This window comes from Halichoerus grypus, chromosome 7 (assembly GCF_964656455.1).
Source record: "Halichoerus grypus chromosome 7, mHalGry1.hap1.1, whole genome shotgun sequence".
Lineage (NCBI taxonomy): Eukaryota > Metazoa > Chordata > Mammalia > Carnivora > Phocidae > Halichoerus > Halichoerus grypus.
This window is the reverse complement of record NC_135718.1, coordinates 46,942,381-46,956,160: the sequence shown is the minus strand read 5'-3', so window position 1 is coordinate 46,956,160 and position 13,780 is coordinate 46,942,381. Positions and strand designations below refer to the sequence as shown.

Sequence of the window (13,780 nt, the reverse complement as noted above, 5' to 3'; positions counted from 1 at the left end):
AAGACAAATAGACCCGAGCCCCTGAGAACGAGGCAGTGCCGGCTCGCCTCTGAGGTTAGAGAACAGCTCCACACGCTCAGCGTCCCGTGTCAGTAGAGGTGGGAGTGAAGCGTGGGGGAAAGGGGTTTGCGGGGAAACGTCGCCACTCACGTGTGGTGAGCCCTGTCGTGGTGTGTGTGGGCACAGGTGCGGGCTTGCCGCTGGTCGCCCTTTCTAGCTGGGGGCCCAGCAGGTGGAAGGTAAATTGGGTTGGCCCAAGTCAGGCCTGATGCAGCCTTCCTCCTGCAGGCGCCTGGCCTGTGGCAGTTGCTGGGCTCAGCAAGGCCGGTGGGTGCTCCCGGCAGAGCCTGAGGACGCTTGCTTTCCTCTTCCCTTTCAGATTGAACCATGAGCTACCCAGGTTATCCCCCGCCCGCAGGCGGCTACCCCCCAGCCGCACCAGGTAAGAATGTCTGGGGTGGGCAGGGGAGGGAATGCGCTCTCAGCTCAATGTCCAAGTGCGGACAGGGAGAGAGTAACAGTGCTTTCCAGTCATCTCCTCTCTACCCCAAGGGCGCAGCCAGGATGGGGAGGGGCTGGAGAAAATCCTGGACCCAGGGGCCCAGAAAGGCCTGGATTTGAAGCCCTTCTGGAAAGCCAGGACGAGGCCAGGACCCAGTTTCTTGCTTTATTAGCTGATAGCAGCAGGCAAACGCCTTCTTTTCTCTGGGACTCTGTTTTCTCCTTTGCACGTGGTGTCCCGTATCTCTCCTTCACTGGGTTGTCCCTGAAACTAGTGAGATAGCCCAGTAGAGCCCCTGGCTCCGTGTCCTCCGAAGCACCGTTCGGTGACAATTGCCCCCCGCTCAGCAGCAGGGCCCCCTGCCAGGAGAGGAAGTGGGGGCAGTCGCTAAGGGTCAGATGTCCCTGCTGCACCTCCAGAAGCTGTGGGCTGACAGCACTGGGGCTGTACCCGAGGCCAGGCCGTCAGAACCCAGCCCCACCTACACCACATCCCTTCACAAACACATCAGCTCCACTGGCCCTGGCCCTTCCCAGGTTCCTGAAATGAGACTGGGTCCCCATGGTAGGGGAGCAGACGGGGGGATCATTCCAGGCTAGTCACCCCGAGGTTGCCTGAGCCGTGCCGCCCCTTGCCCCATAAGGCCAGCAGGCACGTTCACTTCCCCAGAGCAGAGGTCCTTGAGTCTGAGCACCCATGACCCTGCAGGCCATCTGTGCCCACCCTGCCATTCAACAGGCGGAGAACAGATCGGGAGCAGGGAGGTGGCTCGGCCACCGTCACGTGGCGTATCGGGTTGAGCGGGGCCGTTTCCCACCGAACGAGGCCCGGCCCAGGTGTGCCAGTGCCGGCCTCATGGTTAGTCTTCTGCCCGGTAGGAATGCTGCCATTGTGTCCTACCACCGCCACCTTCACCACACGGAGCAGCAGAGAGGGAGCGGGCTGGGGATTCCTGATCTGCAAGTCCCTTACCCTTTCTGAGCTCCTCTGAGCACGCCGTCCTCAGTGGCCCGGAGCCCTGGATCGGAAAAGCTAAACTCGAGGCCCTCGGGGCCTGCTCACTGCCCTGGTCAGAAAGGCACCTAACAGGCCAGCAGCCCACACGACGAGGCTGGCTGTGGCCTGGGAGCCCCTTGTCCCAGTGCTGGCCGTGGCCTGGGAGTCCCCGCACAGGCTTTAGGTCTTCGTCCTCATCCAGGAAGTTTGAGGCAAACTAATCATCATCCCCACGTGTCGGCTGAGGAAGTTGAACTAGAGGGGCTGAGGGCCCCACCCCAGGGCACACACCTGGTCCCTCTGGGTTCAGAGCTGGGGCTTTTTACCGCTCTTCCCCAACTGCCCCCCCTTGTAGGGATGGGTGTCTGTGTTGCAAGACCCAGCCCTGTCTCCTTCCACCCTGCTCTCCCTCCCTTCACAGACTTGTTTGTCACTGCAAATAACCCAGTCGGCAGGACACCCACCCTTCCCTGCCATGCTGTCCCCTCACTGTGGGTTCTTGGTGCTCTCTGAGCTCACGGCTGTCATGGCCTAAGCACAGTGACCCCGAATCATCTGTTTTTATGTCTGTGTTTCCTTTCCATGATGGTGAGCCCAGGAGGGCAGTTCTGTCCTTGGTCCTTGGCCCTCCTACCTCCTTAATCCCAAACACTCTTGGGAGGGTTTGCTGATCCCCACCTTCCTACCTGGAAGGAGGGGAAGGTCCCTCTTTTCTCTTCCTCTGGCAGCGGGATTGGGTTCAGCTTTCTTGCCTGAGTGTTTCTGTGGGGTCTGGAGTGCTCTCCGCCAGGCCCTGCTTTGGCCCCCCCTCCTGACCGCCTGAGAGGTTGATGCTCTGCCTTGCCCTGTGGGGAGTGCCGGCAGCCGCTCAAGGGCTTAGTGTTGCTTTCAGGTGGCGGTGCCTGGGGAGGTGCTGGCTACCCCCCGCCCAACATGCCCCCCATCGGGCTGGATAACATGGCCAACTACGCAGGGCAGTTCAACCAGGACTACCTCTCGGGAATGGTGAGTCCAGCCCTCCTGCTGGGGCTGCCCCTGGGGGTCACACCTGCATGGCTTGAGTGGCTTCACAGGTGTTGTGTGTGTGTGCCTCCCTGTGGACACCGAGTATTGAGCTGCGTCTTCGAGCGAAGGGTTTTCGCTGGGGCTCTCTCCGCTCACTGTCCTCTGCATCTCGATTTCCCATCTGTGAAATGGAGGGAAGGGGCATGCATTGGGTTGCCCGGTCTCTCAGGTCCCTTTCAGCTCTGAATTGGATGGGGGCGGTGCCTTCACACAATATGTATTGAGCACCTTTTGTGTGAGCGCAGTGTAGGGCCAGGAGGGAGGTGAGCGTATGTGCGCGTGCATGTGTGTGTGCGGTGTACGTGTGGGTGACTGTTCGGCCCCAGCCTGGCTGCGGGTGCCTGGTAGCATAGGCAGACATGCTACTTTTACTTGTTAATTGGTTTGTAGAAGAATGTATTTTATAGTCTAGAAGCAAATGCTTGCTCAGTGTCAACCATGCAGCCATGCGCAGTCTCATTTGTGCCAGGCTTGTTCTAGGCACCGGGGTTATGTGAATACAACACACAGAAATCTCAGCCCTGAAGCTCCTGGGATGACAGACGGTCACCATAAGTAAACTGTGTGGTGTTAGAGTAAATAAGAGCAGATAAAGGGCTCAGGAGGACAGGTAGAGGGGATGGGGGACAGTAGTTTCAAGTTGGGTGGTCAGGCTGGGCCTCGCTGAGAAGCCAGGGGTGCTCGGACTCTGAGCTCTGAGCGCTGCCGGGCTCAGGCCAGGGAAGGATGGATGGACAGGGTGTGGCCATCCTCCTCGGGGGGCCGTTCATCTTATGCTTGCTTTGTGGACTTTTCAGGCGTCCAACATGTCTGGGACATTCGGAGGAGCCAACGTGCCAAACTTGTACCCTGGGGCCCCCGGGGGTGGTTACCCTCCCATTCCACCTGGGGGTTTTGGGCAGCCCCCTTCTGCCCAGCAGCCTGTTCCACCATATGGAATGTATCCGCCCCCTGGAGGAAACCCGCCCTCCGGGATGCCTTCATATCCGCCCTACCCAGGGGCCCCTGTGCCAGGCCAGCCCATGCCGCCCCCTGGCCAGCAGCCCCCAGGGCCCTACCCCGGACAGCCGCCGATGACCTACCCTGGGCAGACGCCCATGCCACCTCCTGGGCAGCAGCAGCCAGTGCCAAGCTACCCAGGATACCTGGGGTCTGGGACCGTCACCCCTGCTGTGCCTCCAGCCCAGGTGAGTGCCCGTCCCGTTGCCCTTTGTCCAGGCTTGGGTGCCAGAGGCCTGAGGCTCGTGGCCCAGTGTCCTCTGCCAGCTAGGCCAGGGAGGGTGCAGCGGATGGAGAAGGGCTCTGTCCTCCATCTATAGCTTCTTGTTTTAACGGTGTTGTTTTCTCTCACACTCCCCACCCCCAGTTTATATTCTTAAAGACCTTGGGGAGCTGCCCTGTTTCTCGCAGCTTGGTTAGATGTTCTGTGTGCGAGTTGGATCTGAACATCCCAGGGTACTCATCATTCCTCCTGTGTCATTTACTGCCTGGGCTCTGTGCTTTGTAGGAACTGTCTGGGCCCCTGGCCTCAAGCCTTGTGCCCAATGGGGCTTAGTCTTCAGTCCCCCGAGGTGCCTCTCAGGCTGGTCTTAGAGGGTTCTTAAAACCTCCTTTGGCTAGGGAAGATTGTTGGCAGTTCCTCCGGGGCTGCTCTTGGCTCATTTTGGAGAGCATTTCATGTTTGCAGTGCCTAGAATTCATTGTCATGGTTACGTGGCCAAACCAGCCAAGCACAGGGCTGGTGGTATGTGCTCGACTACTATTATTAGACGGAGGGTCCCTCTCTTCCCTGCCCCCACACTCCCCTACCCCTGCCCTAGTCTCCATCTTCCCTCTGCCTTCCCCCTCATCCCTTCTCCGCGCTTCTCTTCTTAACCCTGTTAAAACCGGTAGTGCACCAGCCCCAGAGGGTGCAGCTGTCACTCAGGAAGGGGTCCGGCCGGCAAGCAGGTCTGAGAGCCTAGAGAACAGTGCTAGGAAAAGCAGAGTCCGGGAGGTAGGGAGGCAGTGTGTACCATGGTAAGGGCGGACACCGGCATTTCTGCAGGGAACGTCTTTCTCTCGTTTGCACCGAGGTGCTCCATGGACTACCCAGACCCTGTCAGGAGGGCCCTAATACGTGCTCACATGTGCTATGGCAGTGAGCTTCCCAGGGCTGCCCCCCCATCAGGAACCCGGGCCCCGTCCTGGAGGACCTGGGCATAAGGCGGATTTTAGCATCAGGACTCAGCTAGAGACGGGCTTCTAGCCACGGGAGCCAGGCAGAAGCCTCAGCACCAGGACATGAGGATATCTAATGATCACAGTAGGCTCACTCAGTTACTGATTACGGGCTCCTTCCGGTACCCCAACTTGTAGTAAAAAGGTCACTTTCAGAGTCTGGGGCGGGGAAGTCTTGCATTTGGGGGATACAACATCTTACGTGAGTCTGTTTGTCCGAGCAGTTTGGAAACCGAGGCACCATCACAGATGCTCCTGGTTTTGACCCCTTGCGAGATGCCGAGGTCCTGCGGAAAGCTATGAAAGGCTTTGGTGAGGAACCCCGGGTGGCTCGGGTCCCAACTGCCCCCCTGACTCGCCAGCTCCGTGCGGGGTTGCTGGGAGGAGGGAACCTGGTCCCTGTGGTGGTGGTGGAAGAGGAGGTAGATGTGGGGGTGCAGTTGGGATGCTCAGGAGAATGGAAGAGCCCAGGCCAGGGAAGTCTCCAGTGCAGAGCATCCCCATGACCCCAGCCCTGCCCACATCCACCTCTTCTTCCCCCAGGGACCGACGAGCAGGCCATCATCAACTGCCTGGGGAGTCGCTCCAACAAGCAGCGGCAGCAGATCCTCCTGTCCTTCAAGACTGCTTATGGGAAGGTGAGTGGGGGAGGGGTGGCAGGGAAGGGAGGCCTGGTCCCCACTGAACTGAGGCATAGCCTCTAGCACAGCCCCACTCACCCCTGCTTTTCTTTGGTGCCAGGTGAGCCTAGATCTCCTGGGTGGGCGGGCAGTAAGGCCTATTAGGGCATTTTCTGCTGCCCACCCAGCAGTGACCTCTCAGCTGATGGCATCTTCTAGAACAGAAGGATGCTGCGAGGGGGAAATCCAAAAGTCCACAGGGCACTGAGGTTTGATGAGAGGCACCCAGAGATCTGGGTTCTAGCCCTGGCTCTGCCATGACTCGCAGAGACCATGGACAGGTTATTTCCCTTTAGCTCCCACTGGGCCGGTTTTTCCTCCTGGGGACCCAGGCTGCTAATCCCTGCCCTCTTCACGACCACCCTAGGAGGTGTAGCTGGGAGAGGAGCTTTGAAGGAAAAGGCTTGCAGTTCTGCACAAACGCATGGGGATGTATTTTGAAGTTCTGGGCTTTTGAATCTTAGGTAAACACTGGGTAAGTTGAATAGACTGGTTTTCTGGCCCAGTGCTTCTCCAGCTTGAATGTGGGTCCCCTGGGAAGCTGATTGAATTGCAAGCTCCAGCTCTGCAGGTCTGGGCTGGCTGAGATTTGGCTTTTCTGCCAGGCCCTGGCTGATGCAGATGCTGCTGGTCCTCAGATCTGGGATGTTGTCCCTATTAGTCACCTCGTGTGCATTCTCAAAATAGGTTTGTTTGTCTGTTTGAATATTCGATCAGGATTTGATCAAAGATCTGAAATCTGAACTGTCAGGAAACTTTGAGAAGACAATCTTGGCTCTCATGAAGACCCCGGTCCTCTTCGATGTTTATGAAATAAAGGAAGCCATCAAGGTGTGTACATGTTTGTGTTTGTGTGTGTGTTCCTTTGCTCACATGGACACACAGGCCAGGGAAAGGCCTGGACTGCACGGTGGGGCTGAATCCGTTCATTAGCTGCCGTTGTCAGTGTGGTTCCTGGATCCTCTCGGGTTGGGGTCCAAGTGCTGTAGAAAGGGTGACTTCTGGTGACTCCCCAAGAGGCCAAACAGGTGTCATTCATCATTGGGGGCATCTGAGTCCATCTTAACAGCATGGTGGCAGCGGGGTGGTAGAGCTGGTGGTGACACGGTGATAGGAACAGGGGCAGAGGCCTCGGGTGGTATCATCCTCCTTCATTTAGGACTCTGTGTGAGCAAATGACAGAAACACTCTTGAGGGGTTTAAGGGAAACAGAGGTGCAGAATCGGTTATGAGGGTAAAGGTGAGCTGCCCGGCTTGAGGAAGGGCAGGGACCCAGGCAGGATTTCTCTTGTCTCTGCTGCTTCCCAAGTGCCCCCTTCAGTCTTCATCTGCTGGGGGCAGAGGATCCCTGTTGACTCCACTCCATTTACCTCCCAGAGATTCGGCCACAGAAAAGACCAACTGTCCCTTAGTCCAAATTCCAAATAGGAGCAGACTCTGGCCTACTTAGGGTTTACTGTCTGCCCCTGGTCAAGTCACTTGTGACCAAGGGGAGTGTCGTCTGCATTCTATAGTCTCATGGCTCCCAAGACCCACAACAGGTATCCCATGGATGGGGAGGGGGCAGCTCCCACAGAAGGGGGACATCCTTGTGAATTGAGCAGGTGCTCCAGAAGGAATCTGTCATTTTTCAGAGGCTTGATAGGCACAATGACTCTTCCTGCCCCCAAGAGGAGAGGCAGAGAATTCAGTATGGAGCCTGGAGGGGGGAGAGGACCCCGCTGAGATCCTCAGACACGCCTTCTTCTAGGGAGGGGTCAGGAAGCAGCTGGGGACAGCACCCAGGAGCGGCCCCCAGGCCTCTGCCCGGCCCAGCTGCCGCCCCCAGCCGGCTTCACGAGGTGGTGGCAGTTGTGGAGTATGGGAAACCACACGGGGCTGGGGTCACCTGTCACTGACGAGCCATGTGTCCTTGAGCAAGTGTAAAATGGGACTGCGGACGCCCTTTCTTGTGGCCTGTGGTGAGGACTGAGCTCGGTGGCTAGCAGAAGCTCTTTGCAAGCTCTGAGGAATCGCAGTTGTGCTCATCATGAAAACAGCTCCCCCGTGCTGTGCTTCCTACGTGACTGGCACTGTTCTAAGTGCTTCACGTGCGTAACATTTAACCCTCAGCACTTTGCAGGAGGTAGTAGGTGTTAGCGGTGCTCCCATTTGATGCGCAAGGAACCTGAGGCACAGAGAGGTGAAGAAGGGCGCCCGAGGTCACACAGCTAATAAGCAGCAGGCCCAGATTCAAGCACGCCCAGCAGCCAGGCCACTGCCTGTGTCCTTGGCCTTCTCCCCACCCCTGATGTGCTCCTCTCTCTCTCTCTCTCTCTCTCTCTCGGCCTTGTTGGTGCCGCTTCTTCTAGATGTCTTCAGATGCTCCACAGTCCAGTCCAGGACTGTCCTCTGTCCACACGTCTACTCTTGCTTTATACACATTTTTCAGTTGTGTCTTGTCTCGTTCATGAGCTGAGCTTGGAATAAAACAGATCTGGGTCCACATCTCAACCCACCATTTACTGTGTGGCCTTGGACAAGTCATTACACCTCTCTGGTGCTCAGTTTCCTGGTGGGGGAATGAGCATGGTCCTTTATGTGACCTCTGTTCATCACCATGTCACTGTCATGATCTGGGACTTTTCGGGGCCTGGGGCGGTGGCAGGGAGCTTGGCTGCCTCAGGCGGCCCCAGCAGCCCCACCAGGGGCGTGGGCCTGTGCTGGTGGCTGCTACTGTTGGGACTGGTGCCGTGGGGCACAGGGCCCCTGCTCTCTTCCCTGGGTGCCAGAGAGGGAGCTGTGACAAGCTTGTGGTTTGTGCTCTCTGCCACCTTAGGGAGCTGGCACTGATGAAGCCTGCCTGATCGAGATCTTCGCCTCCCGCAGCAATGAGCACATCCGGGAATTAAGCAGAGCCTACAAAACAGGTTAGGCTGGCGCCCGCCCCTCAGCCCTCCACAGACTCCTGTGCTTGCTGGGCCTTGGCCACACCCTCTCCCACGGCCTCTTAGACCTTCCTGGCCGCCTTATCGCCTCATCCCCTGCCCCACCAATACGTGGGGCTTTGATCCAAGACCCAGCCCTGCCCGCTGTTTGCACTCAAAGCCCCACGTGTTGGTGGGCAGGGCTGGGTTTTGCATATGTCATTGTGTTTGCGGACAGGCAGACTTGAGGTAAGGGAGGGGTAGGAGGGAGAGCCTCTAGGGTGCGGTTTGGGCCAAGCCTGACAGACGGCAGGTCGGCCTGGAGGTCACAGCCCCCGTGACCCTGGAGGGCCGTGTGGACCATCTGTCTCGTTGCACCCAGGACTCCTGGGCCCTTCTCTTGCTGGCATCTGCTGCTGACTGTGGCTGCAGGGTGGGCCTTCCCTGTGTCTCCCTTTCAGAATTCAAAAAGACCCTGGAGGAGGCCATCCGAAGTGACACGTCGGGGCACTTCCAGCGGCTCCTCATCTCTCTGTCTCAGGTACCTTTCCCACAACAGAGCTCGGGGCTCAGAGCAGAGAGAGGTGGAAAGGGCACGGGGACGGGGGACGTACACAACTGTAGGCAGCGGCCATGACCGTACCTCCTGCTTCCTTTCAGGGAAACCGGGATGAAAGCACCAATGTGGACATGACGCTGGTCCAGAGAGACGCCCAGGTGGGTGTGATGGCCAGGTGCCCCAGCTGGGCTTCCTGAGTCAGGGGGCGCCCCCCACTTTCTTCTTGCTCCATGAGGGAGGAGCTCTGAGGTGGAAAGAGCGACGGTTAAGGAGCGGGTTCCAGATGCTGTGAGTCTCGGGTGGGCTCTGCTGCTTATCACCCGTGAGACCTTGAGTGTCCCCCCGCCTCTGTAGGCTTCTGATCCCGCCCTCGGCGCGAACCTGGGAGACAATCAAGTATGACAGGAGTTAGTAGGTCATGATGGGTGTGGGATTTCATGTGACCTGGTCCTCTTCCTGTGGTCGGTTGCATATGTCATTGTGTTTGCGGACAGGCAGACTTTCCACTTGCCTGTTAATGCTTTTGGAGGTCGGAGCCTAGAAACCAGCTGTCACATTAGTTGTGCAGCCTTGGAATTCCGCAGCCGGGCATGACTGTAGACAGATGGCGAAGTTCTCTCCCGTTCCCTCTGTCCGTCGGGTCGTCTGAGCGCCTCTCTAGAGGAGCTTGGGTTTCCCATGGATGAACTCGGACCACGGCAGTTGTGGCTGGAGAGAGCCACAGCTTTCTGGTGGGATGGAGCTGGCTAGGCCTCTCTCCCCCTTTGTCGCCCCTGCCACCCCCAGCCCAGCACTCCCCAGGAGCTGCCAGCGATCCCCTTCTGTCTGCTGTCCGTCAGGCGGAAGAGGACCTCTGTGGAGGGGCCTCTTTGTAGGGCTGGAAGACGGCTGCTCTCTGGTCTGGTCCATGTCCTTTCCAGATGGGGAAACGGGGGCTCAGAGAGGCTGACCCTTGTGCCTGGAGGAACCTGGAGGCAGGGACTGGATAAGGGCCCAGACTCCTGGCTTGTTCCATGTATCCCGGCTGTACCCCAGATGTCCTCCTTCAGGGTCTGCCTTAACATCTCCCCTGGCTTGAGACATGCACTCCCATTTCTGCACTCAGGGCTGGGCAAACCCAGGCTCCCAGCTCTGTTGCCGCAGTGGGAATTTTCCTGTTCCCACTTTCCTGTCAGACAGGCCTGGCCATTCCCTGGCCGAGGCAGAAGCTGCCTCACTTTCAAGGTTTTTTTGTGCCCACTTCTGTGTCTTCTTAGTTATGGATCTGTTCCTGCCTCACCTTGACCTGTGGGGTCTCTGAGCCCCTGGTGGCTGCCCTCCTCCCCTGGCCGTCAGTGCCTTGAGATCCCAGAGCCACTACCTGAGGCCTGGAGAGTGCTTCTGGGCCATCTGGCATGGGGGGTTGCAAATTGGCAAATATTTGGGGTGCAAACTTGCAAAAATTTAACAGGCAAGTGCAAATTCTGCCCTTTTGCAAACATTATTATGGTATACACAGGGAAACACAGGGAAAGTGCCTGCCACATACAGTCCCACACTCACAATTGCAATCTGTTCATTGTCATAGTATTTATTGCCATAATATTTAGTGTTCCCCCTTACAGATAGGGAAACTGCTTATAAAGATTGAGAATTTCATATAGAACTCTGGATTTCTGGCAACTGTGGGTTCGTTCTCCTCTATTAAAGTCCCCAGCAGGTGCTGAGAAGTGATCGCCCCTCTGCGTGCTTACCCTTTGTCCCCACCACCCTCTGGCCTCACAACTGGCCTGTTCCCCTCATTTAAGTTACCTATCTAATCCCTTTGGGCTTTCAGGTTTGTGACCCCAAATCTAATCTGACCTTCGCATTTCAGAGGTGAGGAAGTGAGGCTCCAAGAGGGCCGGTGGCCTGCCTGGAGCCCTGTGGCAAGTTGGCAGCAGAGCTAGGACTCCAGCCCAGCCCTTGTTCTGTTGCCCTGTTGTACGCTGCTCCCTTGCTGGGGTTAAAGCTGTCCCTTGCCTGTCCCGGCCTCAGCCAGCCTCGGTTCTCCTGGTCCTGAGTGCCCTGCCCCCCCCCCCCCCCCCCCCCCCCCCCCCCCCCGCCCGCCAGCCTGCCTCAGAATCCTCTGTTGCCCGGCGAGACGACGAGTAGATGGTGTCTAGTTCTGCACGGTGCATGGAGCACAGCCAGGGCCCCGCCCCCATTTCCTTCCCCAGTGGGCCTGCACGGCTGTCCTAGGTGACCCGGGCCCAGGCTGCGGGGTGAGGCTTGCACTGCATGCCCGTCTTCCCCTCTGCCCAGGAGCTGTATGCAGCCGGGGAGAACCGCCTGGGAACAGATGAGTCCAAGTTCAACGCAATTCTATGCTCCCGGAGCCGGGCCCACCTGGTGGCAGGTAAGGCGGTCCCAGGCCTCCCTAGGGCCAGATAGATGAGGGCAGGCAAGGTACGAAGGGGAGACAGCTAGCAGGAACACTTGGCAGTCCCACTCCATAGGGCTTACTCTTCCTTAAAAGAGCCCCCTGGTGGCGATATAAAAGATCTTAGCAGCGGGTTTCCGGAGTTTCTGCATGCATCTGGTTCTGGAGGAAAGCAAAGGAAGAGGTGAGAGAAATGGCAGCCTCCTGCTGGCAGGTGTCTTTATACACCGGAATGTGGAAATTAGAGCTGAGAGAGCCTTCAAGAGCACCTGATCCGATGCTTTCCAAAGCGTGGCATACAAAAATCAGCGTAATAATTGATCGTACGGTGTACAAAAGTACATTGTTTACTTATTCATTCAGAGTCTATAAAACAAGCTCCTGCCATGGGCCAGGTCCCGGAGTGGACGTGGGGAAGCAGCAGAGCACAGGATTATGGAGTCATTGCTGTCCTGAGGCTCACATTCTTGTTCTGGGAGACAGGCAGTAAACAAAAATTAAGTGAAATCAGTACCAGCTGGTAAATCCTTTAGTGACAGACAATAAAGTTGGCAACAGGGATAGGGAGTGGTGCAGGGGTCAGGGATGGTGCTTGGGGTGGTCCTTGCTGAGGTCATGACATCTGAGTTAAAAACATGACAGAGCTGCCAAGTGCAAAGGCCCTGGGGGGGGCCGGGTAGGACTGAGAATGACAGCCACACTTAGCAACACGGTGGGGGCCCGAGGGAACACCCAGGCCCCTGTTCTGTGCACGCACTAAGGCCAGAGCTAGAGTTGGCACGTGGGTCTCCACTGGGCCACCTGCCTCTCTAGGAGCCTGGAGTCCCAGTGCCGTGGGTGCTCAGCGTGTCCTCGGGAAGGCTGTGGGGGCCGGACAGGTGTTAGCTCATCGTCCCGCTGAGAGACAAGACAGACACATGAAATGATGGAGAAGGAATGTGGGCATGGACCGGAAGTGAGGGGATTTGAGAAGAGAGCGAAAATTCTGTCAGTGTGTGTGGAGGGGTGCTGGGTAGGGTAGTAAGGTATGACTCGGGTAAGCCATGAGCTGATGGGAGCGAGGTGCATGTGTGTTGTGGGGTGAAGAGCCTGCCTGACTTGAGAGCAGGGTGGGTGGGCCTGGTCAGTGGGGCCGCCTGGGGTACCGCAAGCTGAGGGGAGAAGCGGGCTCTGGCAAGGCTCTGTGTTCATTTGCTCGGGCGGCCACAGCAAAATACCACAGACTGAGTGACTTGCACGACAGATACTCATTTTCTCACCGTCCTGGGGGCTGGAAGTCCAAGACCAAAGTGTCAGCGGGTTGGTTTCTTCTGCGGCCTCTCTCCTTGGCCTGCAGATGGCCGGCTTCTTGCCATGTTCTAAAACGCTCTCTCCGGGACACCTGGGTGGCTCAGATGGTTAAGCGTCTGCCTTCAGCTCAGGTCACGATCCCAGGGTCCTGGGATCGAGTCCCGCATCGCTTCTCCCTCTGCCGCTGCCTCTCTCTGTCTCTCTCTCTGACTCTCATGAATAAATAAATAAAACAAACAAACAAAAATTTAAAAAAAAATAAAAAATAAAACGCTCTCTCCTCCGTGTGGGCATCCCTGGTGTTTCCTTGTGTGTCCAGATCTCTTCTTACAGGGCCACTGGTCAGATTGGAGTAGGGCCCACGCTAAGGGCCTCGTTTTGACTTAATCACCTCTTTAAAGGCTGTACGTCCAAATATGGTTATGTTCTGGGGTGTACTGGGGGTTAGGACGTCACCGTATGACTTTGTGGGGACAGAATTTAGTTCGTAATTTATCTCTTCTCTCTTTCCACTAGTTTTCAACGAGTATCAGCGGATGACAGGCCGAGACGTCGAGAAGAGCATCTGCCGGGAGATGTCCGGGGACCTGGAGCGGGGCATGCTGGCCGTGGGTAGGCGTCCCGGGCCCGCCCAGCCGCCAGCCCACCCGGGGCTGCTCCCCCTTCTCTGGCTGCGGGCTAGTGGCAAGCACATGATCCAGGATTGCTAAATCCTGTGCCCAAATGGTGGGAAAGCAGCCTGCTTCCCGGCGCGCGGCATAGCCGTACCTCCAGCCGCCTTGGCGGGGTGCTGTTTGTGTTTCAGGCGCAGCTCAGGCGGGGAGCTGCCGTGTGGGCACTGGTGGGAGAGCGACCAGCTGCTCTCCCGGAGGAAGATGACTCACATCCTGCCAAGTTTCCTCTAAAAATACATCCCTGCAGGCACTTGTCAGATGTGTGTGATGGAAACACGTGGAAAGATTTTTACTTGCAACAGCAGAACAGGCCCTTGCTCAGGAAGGCTGGCTTCGCTCCCGGCTACGTGGGGCGCCTCTCGCAGGGCCCGCCCCCTCTGCAGCAGGGCCCGACCCGCCCCCCGGCCGCCCGCCTGCTCAGGCCTCGCAGCCTCTCCGTACCCTGTGGGGAGGTCACAGTCTGCCTGTCTTGAGCTGTGCTTTTCTT

The 13,780-nt window shown here is 57.6% G+C and overlaps 1 protein-coding gene across 1 annotated transcript in view; it reads left to right on the top strand.

Annotated features, from left to right (window-relative positions):
* The window catches only part of ANXA11 (annexin A11), a 41,739-nt gene that overhangs the window by 24,194 nt on the left and 3,765 nt on the right, over positions 1-13,780 (top strand). The window contains exons 2-12 of the mRNA XM_036089829.2: positions 380-442; positions 2,391-2,503; positions 3,361-3,750; positions 5,008-5,095; positions 5,327-5,421; positions 6,181-6,294; positions 8,282-8,372; positions 8,831-8,910; positions 9,030-9,086; positions 11,212-11,305; positions 13,136-13,231. Coding sequence (XP_035945722.2) covers positions 388-442; positions 2,391-2,503; positions 3,361-3,750; positions 5,008-5,095; positions 5,327-5,421; positions 6,181-6,294; positions 8,282-8,372; positions 8,831-8,910; positions 9,030-9,086; positions 11,212-11,305; positions 13,136-13,231 — 1,273 coding nt within the window. The 5' untranslated portion in view covers positions 380-387. The remainder of the gene's footprint in view (positions 1-379; positions 443-2,390; positions 2,504-3,360; positions 3,751-5,007; positions 5,096-5,326; positions 5,422-6,180; positions 6,295-8,281; positions 8,373-8,830; positions 8,911-9,029; positions 9,087-11,211; positions 11,306-13,135; positions 13,232-13,780) is intronic.